General features: G+C 39.1%; 1 protein-coding gene across 1 annotated transcript in view; it reads left to right on the top strand.

Annotated features, from left to right (window-relative positions):
- The window catches only part of LOC124622938 (probable cytochrome P450 301a1, mitochondrial), a 128,169-nt gene that overhangs the window by 96,693 nt on the left and 13,218 nt on the right, over positions 1-18,258 (top strand). Inside the window, exon 7 of the mRNA XM_047148729.1 lies at positions 10,802-10,971. Within this exon, the coding sequence (XP_047004685.1) occupies positions 10,802-10,971 (170 nt within the window). The remainder of the gene's footprint in view (positions 1-10,801; positions 10,972-18,258) is intronic.

Here is an 18,258-nt window from a genome sequence, read left to right as displayed (position 1 = left end):
TCCCTGCCACACTGTTTTTACCACATTCTTATGCCTACAACATTGTCCTTGTGCAACATGCCACTTGGACACTAGCAACTGTCAACCAAGATTTCACTACTGCCAATGCTGTAGGCCTTCATTGGTCACAACAGCCCTACCTCCAATGCCAACACCTATGCAAATGATTTTATCTAGCTGGTTTCTTAAATTGCTGCTGTTACTGAAGGACAATCCACGTATGTGGTTCACCTTGGCAGATAACAGCTTTGACCTTCATGGTACTATGGATGAAGATTCCAGTTTTAACTGCCTAGTCAGTCATTTGCATGACCACACAGACCTTATCAGTGACTTGATCCTCTCTACATGTGCCCATCAGAAATATCCTGTGGCTTAAACTAATATTACTGAACATTTGTTGCATCCCCCTTCTGAGGTCTTGCATCATATTATCCACAACAAGAACTTAGGCTCTAGGTTCCCATCCCAATTTTGGCGGCACCTTCAAGCTTCGGTGGATGTTGACTTCATACCAGACACTGTGTTTTTGTAAACATTGTGACTCATCAAATCCCCATATGAATTTCAATTATAATTATTGTCACATGATTTTGATCCACTGGAAACTGAGTTATACCATGTGGATCAAGCATATAGCATCCTGGCCACGGATATATATTCTTGCTAGTGTGAATGGTCATTCAGGTGATAATGTTGGCACTAGGGGCATCAGCCCCCTGCCCCTGCCCCCACCCTCCCTCACAGTACTCCACTTCACTCGGTTGTTAGAGTCTGTATGAGAGTTTGCACAGTTTTCTGGAATGACACACAGCCTTTTGGAGGTAATTTCAGAGCACTAACCATACCAATTCTCCAATCACTTCCACCCTCTACTTAGGATACAGTGGAATAGAAGGACACGTCTCTGCAGAATCCAACAGAAGTAATGCATAAGCACAGCTTACTCCCCACCCTGTGTACCCCCTCTGCTGGTTCCACATACATTTGGAGATGTTGCTCAAAATTGCTGCCCACCCTCCGCGGTAAACTCTGCATGTGGAGCAGTTTTGGCAGCCTGGCCTGCACCTCTCCTACACTAGGCCTTGCAAAAACAGTCAACAAATGCTTCCATATCTTCCGGGGCTCATCTTTACATTACAGACAGCATGTCAAGCATCCAATTTCTCATTGATACTGGTGCAGAGGCTAGTGTTATACCTACAGTACTGGCCCTACCTTGCACATTCCCAACAAAACTGACATTGTATGTGGCTAAAAACTCCTGCATCAAAGCCCTCAGTGCTGTGGATCTACAGGTACATCTAAAATATGAACTGCATTTCCCATAGACATTTCACATCACTGATGTTGAAAAATTGGTGCTCATCATTGACTTCCTTAGATATGCAGTACTTTCACCCAGTGTACTGTCAGCTTCACTGCTACACCATGCATCTGGCGCATTAATTCCATGCTCATTCAGCACTGCCCCTTCCATGCTGCCTATACAAGACCCCTCCTAAACTCCTTCTCCAATTTCTCTACATTTTTGGCCCAGCTCATTGTTTCACTGGTTGAGCTTTCGCTTGAACACTCCATGTCAAACATTCCTAGTGCACAATGTCTCTCTCATCAACAGATCAACACTGTACCATTCTACATAGTCAAATGCTTGTTCCAAGTTGACAAATCCTATGACTGTGTCTTGTTGTTTCTTTAATCTTGCTTCCATTAGCAAAAGTCAGAACTGCCTCTCTGGTGCCTATATCTTTACTAAAGCCAAACTGATCATCATCTACACATCCTTAATTTTCTTTTCTGTTCTTCTGCATATTATTTTTGTCACCAACTTGGATGCATAAGCTGCTAAGCTGATTGTGCAAAAATTCTTACACTTGTCAGCTCTTAAAGTCTTCAGAATTCTTGGGATGAAATTTTTCTGGAAGTCAGATGGTATATTGCCAGACTCATATATTCCACAAACTAACATGAATGGTTAATTTGTTGCGACTTCTCCCAATCAATTTAGAAATTCTGAGGGAGTATTGTCCATCCCTTCTGCCTTATCTGGTCTTAAGCCTCCAAAAGCTCTTTTAAATTCCAATTCTAATACTGGGCCCCCTATCTCTTCTGTATCAATTCCTGTATCTTCTTGTGACATATCATCAGAAATGTCTCATTCCTCATAGAGGCCTTCAATGTACTCTGTCCACCTATAGTCTGGCTCCTCTGCATTTCACAGTGGAATTCCCGGGGCACTCTTAATATTAACACCCTTGCTTTTAATATTAGGTTGTTCTGACTTTTCTTTATTCTAAGTGGATGCACCCATGGTCTAGCGGGAGCGTCATTGATAAGTAATCAAAATGTTCTCGGTCACGGGTTTGAAACCCACCACCACTTAAATGCTGATTAATAATCAGCACTGGTGACTGAAGACTTCTGGTATAAGAAATCACCCTCATTCTGCCAATGGCCCTGTCAATGAGGGTAGAAGAGTCGACAGAAGTTCAGGTCACTCTCTTGTCATTGGGTAGGAAACTGCCCTTAAAGGTGGAAGAAACAGCAATGATTGAAGGCATTAAAGACACTACACAAAAGACACTAGTGTGCATCCACAGGACATGTGGCCTGTAATTGAAAAAGTATCATTATTGGCAAAAGATTTTAGAATATCCTCCATTCAGATCTCTGGGAGAGGACTGCCACAGGGGAGGTGACCATGAGAAAAAGATTGCATAACCAACAAAAGGATAGCATTCTATGAGTCATGGTGCAGAATGTCAGAAGCTTGAATATGGTAAGGAAGCTAGAGAATCTGAAAAGGCACATATAGCAGGGGTCAGTGAAGTGAAATGGAAAGAAGACAAGGATTTCTGGTCTGATGAGTATAGGGTACTATCAACAGCAGCAGAAAATAGTATAATGGGAATAGGATTCATGATGAATAGAAAAGTTGGGCAGAGAGTGTGGGACTGTGACAGTTCAGTGACAGGGTTGTTCTTATAAGAATCGACAGTAAACCAACACCAACAACAATAGTTCAGATACACATGCCAACATCACAAGTTGAAATTGAAGAGATAGAGAAAGTATATGAAGATATGAGTATGTAAAGGGAGATGAAAATCTGGGGGACAGGAATGTAGTTATAGGAGGAGGAGTAGAAGAAAAAGCTGCAGTAGAATATAGGCTATGTGCTACAAATAAGAGAGGAGAAAGACTAATGACTTCTGTAATAAATTTCAGCTAGTAATAGTGAATACTCTGTTCAAGAATTACAAGAGGAGGAGGTATACTTGGAAAAGGCTGGGTGATATGGGAAGATTTTAGTTGAATTACAGCATGGCCAGACAGAGATTCCAAAATCAGACACTGGGTTATAAGACACATTCGAGAGCAGATTTAGACTCACATCACTATGTAGTGGTGATGGAGAGGAGGGTGAAGTTTAAGAGATTAGTCAGGAAGAATCAGTGCACAAAGAAGCAGGATACAGAAGTGCAAAAGTGTAGATACAGCAATAAAGAATGGTCCAGTAGGCAATACAGTTGAAGAGGAATGGACATCTCTGAAAAGGGCAATCACAGAAGATGGAAATAAAAACATAGGCACAAAGAAGGTAATTGCAAAGAAACCACAGGTAACAGAAATACTTCACTTAATCAATGAAGGAAGAAAGTACAAAAATGTTCAGGGAAATTCAAGAGTATAGAAATAAAAATTGCTGAGGAATGAAATAAATAGGAAGTGCAGGGAAGCTATGACAAATTGGTTGCATGAAAAATGTGAAGAAATCGAAAAAGAAGATTTTTGGCAGGACTGACTCAACATATAGGAAAGTCATAACATCCTTTGGTAAAATTAAAAGCAAGGGTGGTAACATTAAGAATGCAATGGAAATTCCACTGATAAATGCAGAAATGCAGAGGAGAGGGTGGATAGGTGGAAATAATACATTGAAGGCCTCTACAGGGGGAAGATTTGTCTGATGTGATAGTAGAAGAAACAGGAGTCGATTTAGAAGAGATAGGGGATCTGGTATTAGAATCAGAATTTAAGAGAGCTTTGGAGGACTTAAGATCAAATAAGGCAGAAGGGATTAGATAACATTCAATCAGAATTTCTAAAAATCATTGGGGGGAAGTGGCAGCAAAACAACTATTCACATTGGGGTGTAGAATCTATGAGTCTGGCAACATAACATCTGACTTTCAGAAAAATGTCATCAACACAATTCTGAAGACTGCATATGCAGGAATTCGCACATTCAGCTTAACAGCTCATGCGACCAGGTTGCTGATAAGAATAACATGTCAAAGAATGGAAAAGGAAACTGAGAATGTGTTAGATGACAATCAATTGGCTTTAGGAAAGGTAAAGGCAACAGAGAAGCAGTTCTGACTTTGCAGATGCTAATGGAAGCAAGATTAAAGGGAAAACAAGTCACATTCATAGGATTTGTCAACCTGGGACAAGTGTTTGACTATGTAAAATGGTGCAAGGTGTTCAAAACTCTGAGGAAAATAGGGTTAATTTATAGGCAGAAATGGGTAATATAAACCTTGTACAAGAACCAAGAGGGAATAATAGGAGTAGAAGATGAAGAATGAAGCACTCAGATTAAAAAGGGTGTAAGGCAGGGATGTAATCGTTTCCCTCTGCTGCTCAAGCTAGGCATCGAAGAATCAATGGTGGAAATGATAGAAAGGTTCAAGAGTGGAGCTAAAATTCAAGGTGAAAAATATCTGTGATAAGGTTCACTGATGACATTGGTGTCCTCAAAGAAAGTGAAGAAGAATTTCAGGATCTGCTGAATTGAATTAACATTCTAATGACTACAGGATATGGACTGAGAGTAAATCAGAGAAAAATGAAAGTAATGAGAAGTACTTGAAATGAGAACATTGAGAAACTTAACATCAGAATTGATGGTCAGAAAGCAGACAAAGTTATTCTGCTACCCAGGCAGGAAAACAACCAATGATGGATGGAGCAAGGAGGACATCAATGGCAGACTAGCACTGGCAAAAAGGGCATTCCTAGCCCAGAGAAGTTTACTAGTATCAAACATAGGCTTTGATTTGGGAAAGATATTTCTGAGAATGTTTGTTTGGAGCACAGTATTGTATGGTAGTGAAAAATGGACTGTGGGAAAAACAGAACAGAAGAGAGTTGAAGCATCTGAGATGTGGTGCTACAGGCGAATGTTGAAAATTAGGTGGACTCATAAAATAAGGTATGAGGAGGTTCTGCACAGAATTGGAGAGGAAAGGAATATGTGGAAAACACTGACAAGGAAAAGAGACAGGATGATACAACATCTGTTAAGACATCAGGGAATATGACTTCCATGGTACTAGAGAGAGCTGTAGGGGGGGGGGGGGGGGAAGCTGTAGAGAAGACAGAAATTGGAAGAAAAGAAAGAAGTGCTGAATCAGTCCTTCTGAATCATTTATTTTCAATTTCTTCATGTATATTTCATGCAACCAGTTCGCCTTAGCTTCTTCCCTGCAATTCCTACTGATGTTAATCCTGAGTGACCTGTATTTCTGAATTCCTGAATTTCCCTGAAGATTTCTGTACATCCTTCTTTCATCAGTCAACTGAAGTATTTCTTCTGTTCCCCACAGTTCCTTTGCAGTTACCTTCCTTGTACCTATATTTTTCTTTCCAACTTCTGTGATAGCAGTTTTTAGAGATATCCATTCTCCTTCAACTGAGCTGCCTACTGAGCTATTCCTTATTACAATATCTATAGCCTCAGAGAACTTCAAGCACAACCTCTCATGTCTTAGTACTTATGTATCCCACTTCTTTGTACATTGATTCCTCCTGGCTAGTCTCTTAAACTTCAACCTACTCTTCATCACTAGTAAATTTAGATCTGACTCTATATCAGATCCTTGGTATGCCTTACAATCCAGTATATGATTCCTGAATCTCTGCTTCACCATGATGTTAATCTAACTGAAACCTTCCAGTATCTCCCAGCATTCTCTTGCAATTCTTGAACAGATTATTCACTATTACTAGCTGAAATTTATTGCAGAACTCAATTAGTCTTTCTCCTCTCTCATTCCTAGTACCAACCCCATGTTCTCCTGTAACCTTTTCTGCTGCCCTTCCCCTACAACCACTTTCCAGTGCCCTATGACCATTAGATTTTCATCTCCCCTTACATATTGTATTACTTGTTCCATATCCTCACATAATTTCTCTATCTCTTCATCTTCAGCTTGTGATTGGTATGCATACCTGAACTAATGTTGTTGGTGTTTGTTTGCTGTCTATTCTGATGAGAACAACCCTATCATTGAACTGTTCACAGTAACTCACTTTCTGTCCTATCTTCCTATTCACAACGAATCCTACTCCCATTTTACCATATTCTACTGCTGTTGATATTAATCTATACTCACCTGACCAGAAATCATTGTCTTATCTCTATTTCACTTCAGTGACCCACATCATATCTAGCCTGAACCTTAGCATTTCCCATCTCAGATTTTATAGCTTCCTTACCATGTTCAGATGTCTGACATTTGAACCCCTGACTCACAGAACATTATCCTTTCATTGATTATTCAATCTTTTTCTCGTGGTCACCTCCCCCTTGTCAGTCTCTTCCCACTGATATGAAAGGGAGCCTAGTCTGGAACCTTATAGTCAATGGAGAGATCATCGCAATATTTCTGAATTACAGGCCACATGTCCTGTGGATACACATATGTGTTTTTAATGCAGTGTTTTCCATTGCCTCCTGCATCCTCATGTCATTGATCATTGCCTAATTCTTCAGCCTTTAGGGGTAGTTTTCCTCCCCAAGCACAAGAAAGTGGTTGAATCTCCATCTTCTCATCCTACGTCTTTGACAAGGCCATTGGCTGAATGAAGGTGACTTCTTATGCTGGAAGTCTTTGGCTGCCATTGCTAATGATTTTTATTTGAAATTTAAGTGAGGTGAGGTTCAAACCCAGGACTAAGGATATTTTGAATACCACACACAGACTACCTCTAGACCATGGGTCTCCCCTATCTACACACATTAACTTCTAAAAAGTTTTAATATGATATGGAAATTTCAAGCAGAATGTAAATGATTTCAGAGTGTGTAATCTTGAACGACACAACATATATAAGTCACAGAGTAAGTTGACAAGCAAGACATGGGCACGCGTTAACATTCGAATGAGCACTCAGTCCCAGTCTAGCGGCCGCTGCTCGGCTGGCCGCTTAGATGGTGCAGCCGCTGCATGGCTGGCAGACAGCGCCGCACGTAGAGGACGCGCGTAATATCCCCGGCGGCGCTTTGAATGATCGGCGAGTCACAACAATATACAAAAGAAAAGCTTTTTACTTATATTCATTTTCTCTTCTTGTTGGTTCGAAGTTTTGCGTCTAGGGGTACATTCTTGTGGCTGAAACTTTGATTTAACATTGTGAGCTCCTGATGACTAAATAACTGATGAAGATTTGCCTGTGTATTTCTTTTATTTTATCCCATTCTTCAATATCACACTGACTTCATGATCTCCATTTTCATCCAACCATCAATTATGTTGCTGTAGACAAAACTAAAAAAAAAAAACATACATTTCTGTCAGAGACATGCCAACTACTACTAACACTCTGCAGTACTCACAATATTCCAAAGAGTTTACAAAGCAACAGACTTTGCAAACTTTCTTGATGAAAGAAGAATCTTCACTAAAATATATCACTATTTTGTAAATGAGTCCAGAAACAAATTTAATAATTAGCATTAGATTGCATAAATAATTATGTGAATTTTAAGTATGCCAGAAATTTCATAATTTTCAAATATTTGTAAGAGAAGGATTATTTTATTGACACAGAGTGTAACAAATTAATTTATTTTTATACATTTTAGTCTGAAATTTAATACATTATATACAAAATAAAATGAAATTCTTTCAGTGAAACAGCTGAGAGTGTTCACCTATACCAGATTCAGGATTAATCCTGGTATTGGCTACTTCTATAAAAAAGGTTATGTTAGAAAAGGGTGTCCCATTACAAGTAACATGGGCATACACAGAAATTTATCCAAGAGGAGCCAAGATTCTAAAATTGAAATTCTTGTCATAACTGATTCAGCAGGTCTGCAAAACAAGTCATGCTTCATGAACTAAAGAACAATACACATAAAATATTGCATCTGAAATAATTTATAGATTCACTTTTGATACTTAAATATTGAGCAAATTTCAACAAAATATGGTAAATAGAGTTTCATATATCATTAATATGAATATGAGTGCTTCCTGTTGAGAAGATCCGGTTGAACATAAACAAAGTGGAGAAACAGGGAACCTTTAAATAATGCTTATTCAGCTTTGATGTCATCTGTAACAATTTGTTCCCTTACATTACCACATTAATGGATGTATTGCATTACTTTCATGTTATCTATTTTTTAATACTGACTGTTCAATTAGCATTTCGCAAAATGAATTTTGAAAGCTATGTGAAATATAATTCAGGGTTAGTATATGACTACATGAAGGTAGAAACTGTCTGAAAGCCACCCCAAAAATTTGCTAGTACAATTGACTTTTGAAGCCCTTGGATTGAACCAAGGCACTCCTTGTCTCTCTACTTTGTCTCATTATTGATCAGCCATACCAGCACAGCTCAACTGCCAGACTCATAGGTCTATGACTGTATTTGCATTGTACTGCACTACATGGAGTATGAGAAGCTACCAACTCCTGAAGAAGACTTCTTTGAAATTTTACACTTTTTTCTCTCTTCTAGCAGAGACAATAGTATTTGGTATTTGAGTTTGTAGAATAAGTAAGGATGTATACTCCTACAGTACAGGATGTTCCTGTTGTTCAGAGTGTACTGAAATCACTCTGTCTTGTAAAACTGAAAGTATAATCACAAACCATCATCGTCTTCTTTGACAGACAAAACAGTTCCTTTCTGCAGCCTGAGGAGGGCAAGAGAGAGATGATTGGGGACTATGTTTTCATACTGTTCCATTACTCACCTTCACTGTAGAATGATGCAGAATCTGCCACCACTACAAAAGGAAAAAAAAGAGAGAGAGAAAAGAAAAGCTATTTTCATTGCACTCAGCGTTGTTAGATCTGCAGTTCGGTAGATTTGCAGTCAGTCATTGTTATAAGTGGATGAGAATTATGTTATGAATACAAAGTCTGTATCTCCACACAGTCCAGGTGGGGACAAATGAAATGCCCACTCTTTCCTGCCCCTCCTCCCCCCCCCCCCCCCCACCTCCTTTGCAGATGCCTGTGGGAATATGGGAGTAAAGGAAATTACTCATCAAATAGTGGAAGCATTGAATTGTTAACCGGCATACTGGGGTGCATATACAAACAGCTACATTGTTCCTGTACAGGTGTGTGTGTGTGTGTGTGTGTGTGTGTGTGTGTGTGTGTGTGTGTGTGTCAACAACTCAATACTGTCACTATTCAGTGAATAGTTTTCTTTACATCTAATGATGCTGATAGTCTGTCCAAATATTGTAATTTTATCACTTTAGATGAAAACTGTGTAAGGAGCTCTGTGAGTGTACTAGCACTTAATTGCAAAACATTCAGGTTGATCACCAAAATAATTTCATTTAAAATGTGTTTTGGGAGAATCCCATATTCAGATTTTTGGCATGAAACAATGGTATAAGGAATATATCAAAAAGAATACATTATAGCTATGCAGTATAGCTGAGAAACATACATATTAAAACCAATACAGTGCATCTGTTCACTTTTCCTACTCCATTCTGTAAAACCATCAGGTGTTTAACTGCTGTAGGCAGTTTGACTTTGCATATCAAAGCTACTGCCAGCTTTCCCCCCCCCCCCCCCCCCCCCCCCTCCCCCCTCTCAGTTCCACTTTCATCTGCATCTGGTGTAATCACATGGGCAAATATGACATCGTTTTTCAAAGGATTTGCATATCTGAGGTGGGATATAGATACTGGTGTGGATGTGGGAAAGTGCCCAAAAACCACACACAGACTGGCCAGCAAATTGGCCACCACCATTAATCTGCGAGGTGGATCTGATTCCGGGCTGTCACATCTTCCTGTGCCCTAGATTAAGGTACTTTAATGGGCTCAGTTACCTGGCCAGGTGTATATATTAGTGTCACTAATTCCATGTGTTGTAGAACTGTTTACCTTCTACAGTGCTGAACTGGTCACTTGGGCACTGATTCTGTTATAGAACGGACTATAAAGAGACAAGATACTGTGTATCATTTTTATAGGTATTTTAGGTGGTTAAAACTTTTAAAGTGATGTGTAAAATATAGGTACATATAGTCTGCTTCTAAAACATTCAAGAAAAGTGAATAGAAATATACAGAGGAAAGTTAAGTGAAATTCTTTAGCAGAAAGATAAGGTTGATTGATCATGGGACTATAAAAGGATGAGTCAGTCGCTGTCATTCATTTTTAGATTTCTTGTATGATGAGCCTATTCCAGTTTTTGTAAGTATTATTGCATTTTTCCTCTCAATGCACTTCTTGTCTTTCATACTTCGTCATTATTCCATTCTTCCAAATATTTTATTCTTTCAGGTTTTTGAGTAACTTAGCTGTTCTCTTAGGATCCCTTCTTATGGCCATTTTGTTCAGAATGACAGTAATTCTTGTTTCAAGAGCCAGATGTTTAATGTTTATGTGATTGTTTTGCTGCTGAATCATTTCACTATCTGTATTTCAAAAATAGCATAGCAGTTCATAAGCTCTGTTTAAAGTAATCCTAAAATTGTCTTTGTTTCTCTGTTAAAGTTATGTAGCAAACTGTTTTTATATTTACAGATTTCTATGGCTGTATGCTCCATTCTATACCAGCTGGCAACACGCCCTGCTGAACAAGAGAAAATACATCAAGAACTGTTGAATTTACTGCCATCTGCTGAGACACATATAACCTCCAGCCATCTAGACCAGATGCATTATTTGCGTGCTTTTATAAAGGAAGTGTTCAGGTATGTACTCTTCAGCCATATAATAATGCTAAACAGTAATGTCCTTCATAAGAACTATTTGATTCAAATTAAATTAACAATGCAAAGGAAAATTTAATGAGTATCTTTAGAACAAATTGAAATTCAGTTATCATTGCTTGTAGCAGTGTAGTGCAATATTTCCTCAACCAGTCACAGAGGTCAAATGAGTTACAGGGGCTATACGAGTACAAGACAGTGCATCAAAAGCTGCTGAAGTGATGATTCTGTTTCAGTAATTCCAGGTTGCTCTGATATGATACTGGAAATATGCCAGCCTTAAACAGGGTCACTGACAATTGCGTAAAGGGTTTGCAAGTCAGCCATAAACATACCAAATAGATATCGGTGTTCTGAAGAATCCCCCAAAGAACCATGAACCTTGCCAAAGTGGGGTGGTTTCTCCTGCTTCAGTTATGTAGATAGCCATATAGAAGGCCAACTACAAAAGAGGAATATCTGTGGAAAGGCCAGACAATCATATCATTCTTGAAGGGGACAGCAGCATTTTCAGTAGTTACAGGGACAACTGTCAATATGGCTGACAAGAACATTAGTGAACATGACCTTGCTATGTTGAGACTGTGAACTGCTGGAAGCAAAGAAAGCTGTAACCATTATATTACCCGAGGGCATGCAGTCCTATTGTAAGATCTGCTTCAAATCAGTCTTAGGACTGAAGACTGCAACAACAGTGCTATAGATGAATATGAAACTGGTAGTACTATTCTACCTGTGCATAATCAAAGACCTTGGTGATCATGAACAGCAAGAAGTCCAAGTGTCAGTTCTTATATCTTGCAATATTTCACATAACCATCAGAAAAATCTGATATCAATGTACACTCAAAACGAAAGAAGGCAGTAAGATGTCTAGCAAATCCCAAAGACTGCAAAATGGATAGTGTAGATCATACAACCACTGCATGCTAAAGTAAGTTCATGACAACAAGGAGTTTGTAGTTTGGTGAGATGTAATATAAATTAAATAGTACTGTATGTTAAAATTGTGTTTTCTGGGCTCCTGTAAATCCCTGCATACATGTGGACAAGGAAGTGATGTAACGGGGATTAGAGAGAGAGAGAGAGAGAGAGAGAGTGTGTGTGTGTGTGTGTGTGTGTGTGTGTGTGTGTGTGTGTGTGAATGGGTGGTTGGGTATTAGTGTAGGGGGGGATATGTCTTTCTTTAAAAGTACCACATCTTGTCAGCACATTTCTACAGTTTATTGGGACAACACTGATACAAAATAATTTTGTCGCCGGGCTCTGAGTTGTAGATAAACACTTGTGAAAATTATATATATTGATGGTGGTTATAACAGCGAACGTTAAAGTCCAAGTTCCGGTATAGCATTTGGATTCTAAATCCAGAGCACAGACAAATCAACATTGAACAGCAAGTCCACCACAGTGTAGCACTTCCTGGTTGTGGAACAGAACATCACACAATGAGAACTGGCTTGTAGACGTCAGTAGCGGCATAAAATAAGGCACCATAGTTAATGGAACTGGCAGTTGGGGTCATTGTACATTCCAGGCAGCCAGTCACTGAATGTTATGAGTGGCCAATCACTGTGGTTTGAAGCATGTGTGCCTGAAGGAGGCCTGCAATGCTAGCAGTGGGCTGCGCACAGAGAAGTGCAGCCAACAAGGAATTTTTGTCTGTGCATGATAGTGGGCCACTGCTCAGTGCAGAGATTTAATAGTGGTGGATACCACACCCCGTCACCCTTGGGGAACAGGGAGGCATTTGCTGTGAATGAACACCAGATACATGGGGTCCTCCTCCAATTGATGACTTGGGGCACAAGAGTATATGGATGAGAACATCGTGGCCAGAGGCGAAGGTTGCATGGTGTGGACTGTGGCAGCAGGGCAGATGGAGCAGGAGAAGCCAGCAGCATGTCTTCGTTTTCATCTGGAATTACTTGTGGCTGGTGACTGGGTGACCTCTCATAGTCCAGCAAAGGCAGCCTCTGGGGATGTATGAAACCTAGGGTAAGTCGCTCTTGTTGTGGTATGGTGTTAGTCAGCTGGCAGTGGGGCAAAAGGCATGTACAAGCCTGGAAGCTGCACTCTAAAAACCTTCTGGTCCCAGTGTTGAACGATTTTTTCCAGAATACAGGCTGGTTGCTGACCAAATCCTTTCGTCCATGCTAAGGTGCTGGGATGGAACTTGAAAGCAGGCAGTGATGATGCTGGCTGTGTTATTGGCATGAGTAGGCTCAAGAGGGTTCAGGGTAGCCATCCTCAGAGAAGTTCCACATAACTTTTGTCTCCCGTGGGTGTGGACCTGTAACTGCCCAAAAAATAAAGTTAGTGGTGCATTGGTGGAGTGATCCTGGAGATATCTTTTCATCTGAGTTTTGAAAGTGTGGACAATTCTCTTGGCTTCTCCATTAGGTTGTGGATGGAAGGGGGGTGTTGGAATGTGGCAAGATAGAAAAATTTACCTGTGTGAATATGTCAGGTTCATTTTGCATGATTTTCTATTTGTCCAAAGGATAGGTCAAATAGGTACTATTCAGTAACTACCATGGTATGTAGAGCTAACAGCTCTTCACTTGTACCCTGTAGAGACCTTACAGGGTAAAGACAAAGAACACTGAAAGTAGCACGGTCTCGGTCTGGCACACAGTTTTAATCTGCCAGGAAGTGCCAAAAATTGTGTGCAGCTGTCACTCCCCGCATATTGACAGCTACAATTTGATCGGTCTGACATCAATAACATGGTATAGTTACTGAAAACATTCATTCTGAGCACGAATGTTAGCTATATGTCATGTTGTTTGAAAGAAATTGACTATCAAAGACTCTGTATACTTATATTTTTTTAGTATTTTTTTAGCATACTTATATTTTTTTAGCACAGCTGAACACACATGCATATACAACACTGCTTGGCATGCACTGTTTCTTGAACCTGGGTCGTCAGTACTTTGGCCCATTTTCCTATAGCCACTTTAGGTTGCCTCTCATACAGACAGGACAATTTTTCTTAGAATCACTCCTTCAGTATTTGGGAGTAGGGTCCAACAACAGTTTTCAACAACTGAACATGTATACTGGTCTCTCAGGTAAAAAGGTAGGTACATGCTGTGTTCTGCACATACAGAAGTGGAGAATACTTTGCAGCATTAGCATTGTACTCTTTGTCTCCATCCTATGCCATTACCTGCCCTCCTAACTGGCAATACTGGGGTAACTACAATATTAGGACACTGATTTTGTTCCTAGAAAAATTTATGTGCCTCAGAAAACTGCTGCTGCTGCTGTTACACAACACATAATGTGCGACATGACGCCTAGACTAACATGAAAATCAGTGGTAATCATTTCACATGCACACACACAACATGGTACCCACACTACTGAGCATCACCCCACCATCCATCTCCTTATGTGCACAACACTCTAGTATAGTTTATGCAGTTGAGTGACCTTGCTAAAAACTCTCATTTTCACCTTCTAGACACCTGAACACACATGCATATACAACACTGCTTGGCATGCACTGTTTCTTGAACCTGGGTCATCAGTACTTTGGCCCCTTTTCCTATAACCACTTTAGGTTGCCTCTCATACAGACAGGATAATTTTTCTTAGAATCACTCCTTCAGTATTTGGGAGTAGGGTCCAACAACAGTTTTCAACAACTGCACTGGTCTCTCAGTGCAATTGTGCAAAGCTCATCACCCAACTTCACTCATAGCTCTCTCCTGACTTCCTAATCTTTTTACTAGTATTAGAATTTTACATTTTTTGCATGGACATTTATTAACAAATGTACTCTATCAGTACTTCTCAATTTTTTTTACTGTAGTATGTCAGTACTGTCGCTAACACGCTTCATTTGCTTTCAAAGAGTGTGGAGGTAAAATCATTGTCTAGGCATTCTGATTGAGGACACAATTTATTTAGTTGGCTATCCTTGCCCAAATAAGCATTCCTAATTATCTCCATGGTAACAGTCACTGTAAAGCAGCTTCTGAAGAAACAGAAGTTACTCTATAATGAGTCTAAAACAAAGTGTGGGGCTATGGATAGAGAGGTGCTGAATGAAATGCATTTGGCTGTCAAGGGAGCAGTGCATGATGCTTTCAGTTACTGCTGTAGCAGGATATTACTAAATGATATTTCACAAAACCCAAAGAAATTCTGGTTGTACATGAAGGCTGTAAGCCACACCAAAATTGGTGTCCAGTCCCTAGCAAATGAGACAGGAACTGAAATTGAGGGAGGGTAGCAAAGCAAAAGTGTAAGTGCTTAACTCCATTTTAATAAATAGTCCTTCACAATGGAAAACATAGGAGAACTTCTGCAATTTAATTCTTGTACCACTGAAAAGGTGAACGAAATAAGTCTTAGTATCAGTGGCATTGGGAAACAACTGAAATCATTAAAACTGAACAAAGCTACTGGGCCTGATGCAATCCCTGTCAGATTCTATACTGAATTTTCACCTGACTGTTCTGACTGTGCCCAGTTCTTGGAAAAAAAGCACAGGTCACACCCTTATACAAGAAGGATAGCAGAAGTGATCCTCAAAACTACTGTGCAATATCCTTGACATTGATTTGTTGTTGAATCTTATTCTATTTTGAGTTCAAATATAATGAGGTACCTTGAACAGAAGGACCTCCTTACTGGCAACCAGCAATGATCCCGAAAACAGAGATCATGTGAAACCCAACACTCACTTTTCTCACATGACATACTGTAAACTTTGAAACAAAGCAATCAAGTAGAGGCAGTATTTCTTGATTTCCAAAAAACATTTTTCTCAGTATCACACCTGTGATTGTTGTCAAAAATATGGTCATATGGGGGATCAAGTGAAATTTGTGACTAGATTGAGCACTTTTTGGTAGGGAGGATGCTGCATGTTGGGACCCTTGCTATTCATGTTGTATATTGATGACCTTGTAGGCATTATCAATAGTAACATCAGGATTTTCACAGATGATGCAACTATCTTTAATAGAGCACTATCTGAAAGAAGCCGAAGAAATAATATTCAGTCAAATCTTGATAAGATTTCAAAAGTGGTGCAAGGACTGGCAATTTCCTTTAAATGTGCAGAAATGTACAATTGTGCACATCAAAAAACATAACCCCCTAAGGCTACAATATGAACCAGTCACTGTTGGAATCTGCCAACTCATATAAACACCTGGGTGTAAAAATTGGTAGGGATATGAATCGAATGATCAGTTGCATGTAAAGCAGGTGGTAGACTTTGGTTTATTGGTTGAATATTGGGGAACTGCAATCAATCTACAAAGGAGATTGCTTACGAATAACTCATGTGGCTGGTTCTAGAATATTGTGCAAGTGTTTGGATTGTACCAAAAAGGATTAACAGGAAATATTGAACATATACAGAGAAGGGCATCACAAATAATCACAGGTCTGTCTAATCCATGAGAGAGTGTCACAGAGATATTGAAGAAACTGAACAGGAAGACTTTTGAAGATAGACATAAACTATCCTGAGAAAGTCTATTAACAAAGTTTCAAGAAGTAGCTTTAAATGATGACTCTAGGAATATACTACAGTCCCCAATGTATCATGCACATAGGGATCATGAGGATAGGATCAGAATAATTACTGCATGCACAGAGGCATTCAAGCCATCATTCTTCCCATGCTTCATATGTGGATGGAATGGGAAGAAACTCTAGTAACTGGTACAAGGAGACACATCCTCTGCCATGTTCATCACAGTGGTTTGCTGAGTACAGATGTAAATGTAGATGTAGATATCTGTGTTGAGAACACTTCAGACACTAACGTTTCTTCTTCTATTTCCAAACAGCTAAATTTACTTCTGAGGTAATGGTTCACAGCTCTTTATCAGTAGTCTGTAATTTAGTTTCAACTCTTATAATCCAAATTTCCTGTCTTTTCTTACTTTTAGCCATTGTCAGGTGGCTTTTTTTGCTGCTGAATAAGCCTAACATCTTGAGCTTTTATGTTTTTTTTTTCCTGTCACACCTTTTGCTGTTTCATCTGTCTCAGTAGCTGACAGTCAGCCTCCTTTCTTAGATATAATCTCTGATCAGGTCACTGTTCTTCATACATGTTTTTCATTTAAGTTTGCAGCTATTTCTCCCATAACCAGATCCAGATCAAACTTAATTATTTATGGACAATTTTTGAATATAACAAACAAACTGAAAATCATGGTGATGGCATTACTGCATAAATTTTCTGAAGGGATTTAGGGACCCACTAGAAAACTCAAATATGAATGAACAGTCACTGATTTTAAGTAACCTCATCAAAAACTGTTCACTTGGAATATGAGATGTTAGTACAAAATATGCATAAATAGCACAAGGTAAAATTATAAAATTTAGTAACTTCAAGTTATATAGACAAATCAAGTGTAAAAATAAAGCTAGAGAAAAAGAGGAATAAGTAAGTTATAGGGAACAAGGCAAAGTATGGGATTAAAATACTGTATCAATGAATAGAAATAAAGTATCTGAACAACAGGAAAATTGTTACTGAATGTATACCTTGAAATATCTTCAATAATTATAAATTAATTACAGACAATATAGCCACACAAAATACGATAAAAAATTGCAACTGGTAAGCAATACATAATTGTCATAAAAAGATAGAACTTCTTAAATGAATCCAAAACTCTTATCACAACAAACTTTTGAGATACATGTTAACACTGTACTATTGTCCTGCTACTACTCAAGCCTGTGAATTCAGATATATTTTTCTAGGGTACAAAGTTGTTGATCTTTATTAAGGTCTAACAAAAAATTCTCATTAAAAATGCTGAGTTTTTTGTGTCCTTGGAAGTTAAAATGTGTCTGTTGCCCTTCACAATTTATGCCATGGGACAAAGATGATGACACCAACATGGCATTCACATCACACAGTAGTAGCTAGCACTCATAAACACAAAAAAAGCTTATAGAAACACTGACATTGTTTGAGTCATCAGTCACCTCTTCATCCCGGAGTATCACTTGCAACCTATGTCCTCAATTATTTTCTGAATGTATTCCAGTTCCAATCTTTGTTTTCCTCTACAGTTTTTACCCTCTACAGCTCCCTCTAGTCTGATATCTCAATACCTGTTCCCTCTCCTTGTCAGTGTTTTCTACATATTCCTTTCCTCACCAATTGTCCAGAGAACCTCCTCATTCCTTATCTTACCAGTCTGCCTAATTTTCAGCATTCTTCTATAGTACCACATCTCAAATGCTTTGATTCTCTTCTTTTCTGGTTTTCCCACAGTC

This window comes from Schistocerca americana, chromosome 7 (genome assembly GCF_021461395.2).
Source record: "Schistocerca americana isolate TAMUIC-IGC-003095 chromosome 7, iqSchAmer2.1, whole genome shotgun sequence".
NCBI classification, from domain to species: domain Eukaryota; kingdom Metazoa; phylum Arthropoda; class Insecta; order Orthoptera; family Acrididae; genus Schistocerca; species Schistocerca americana.
Note: the sequence above shows the minus strand (reverse complement) of the source record. Positions and strands in the feature narration are given on the sequence as shown.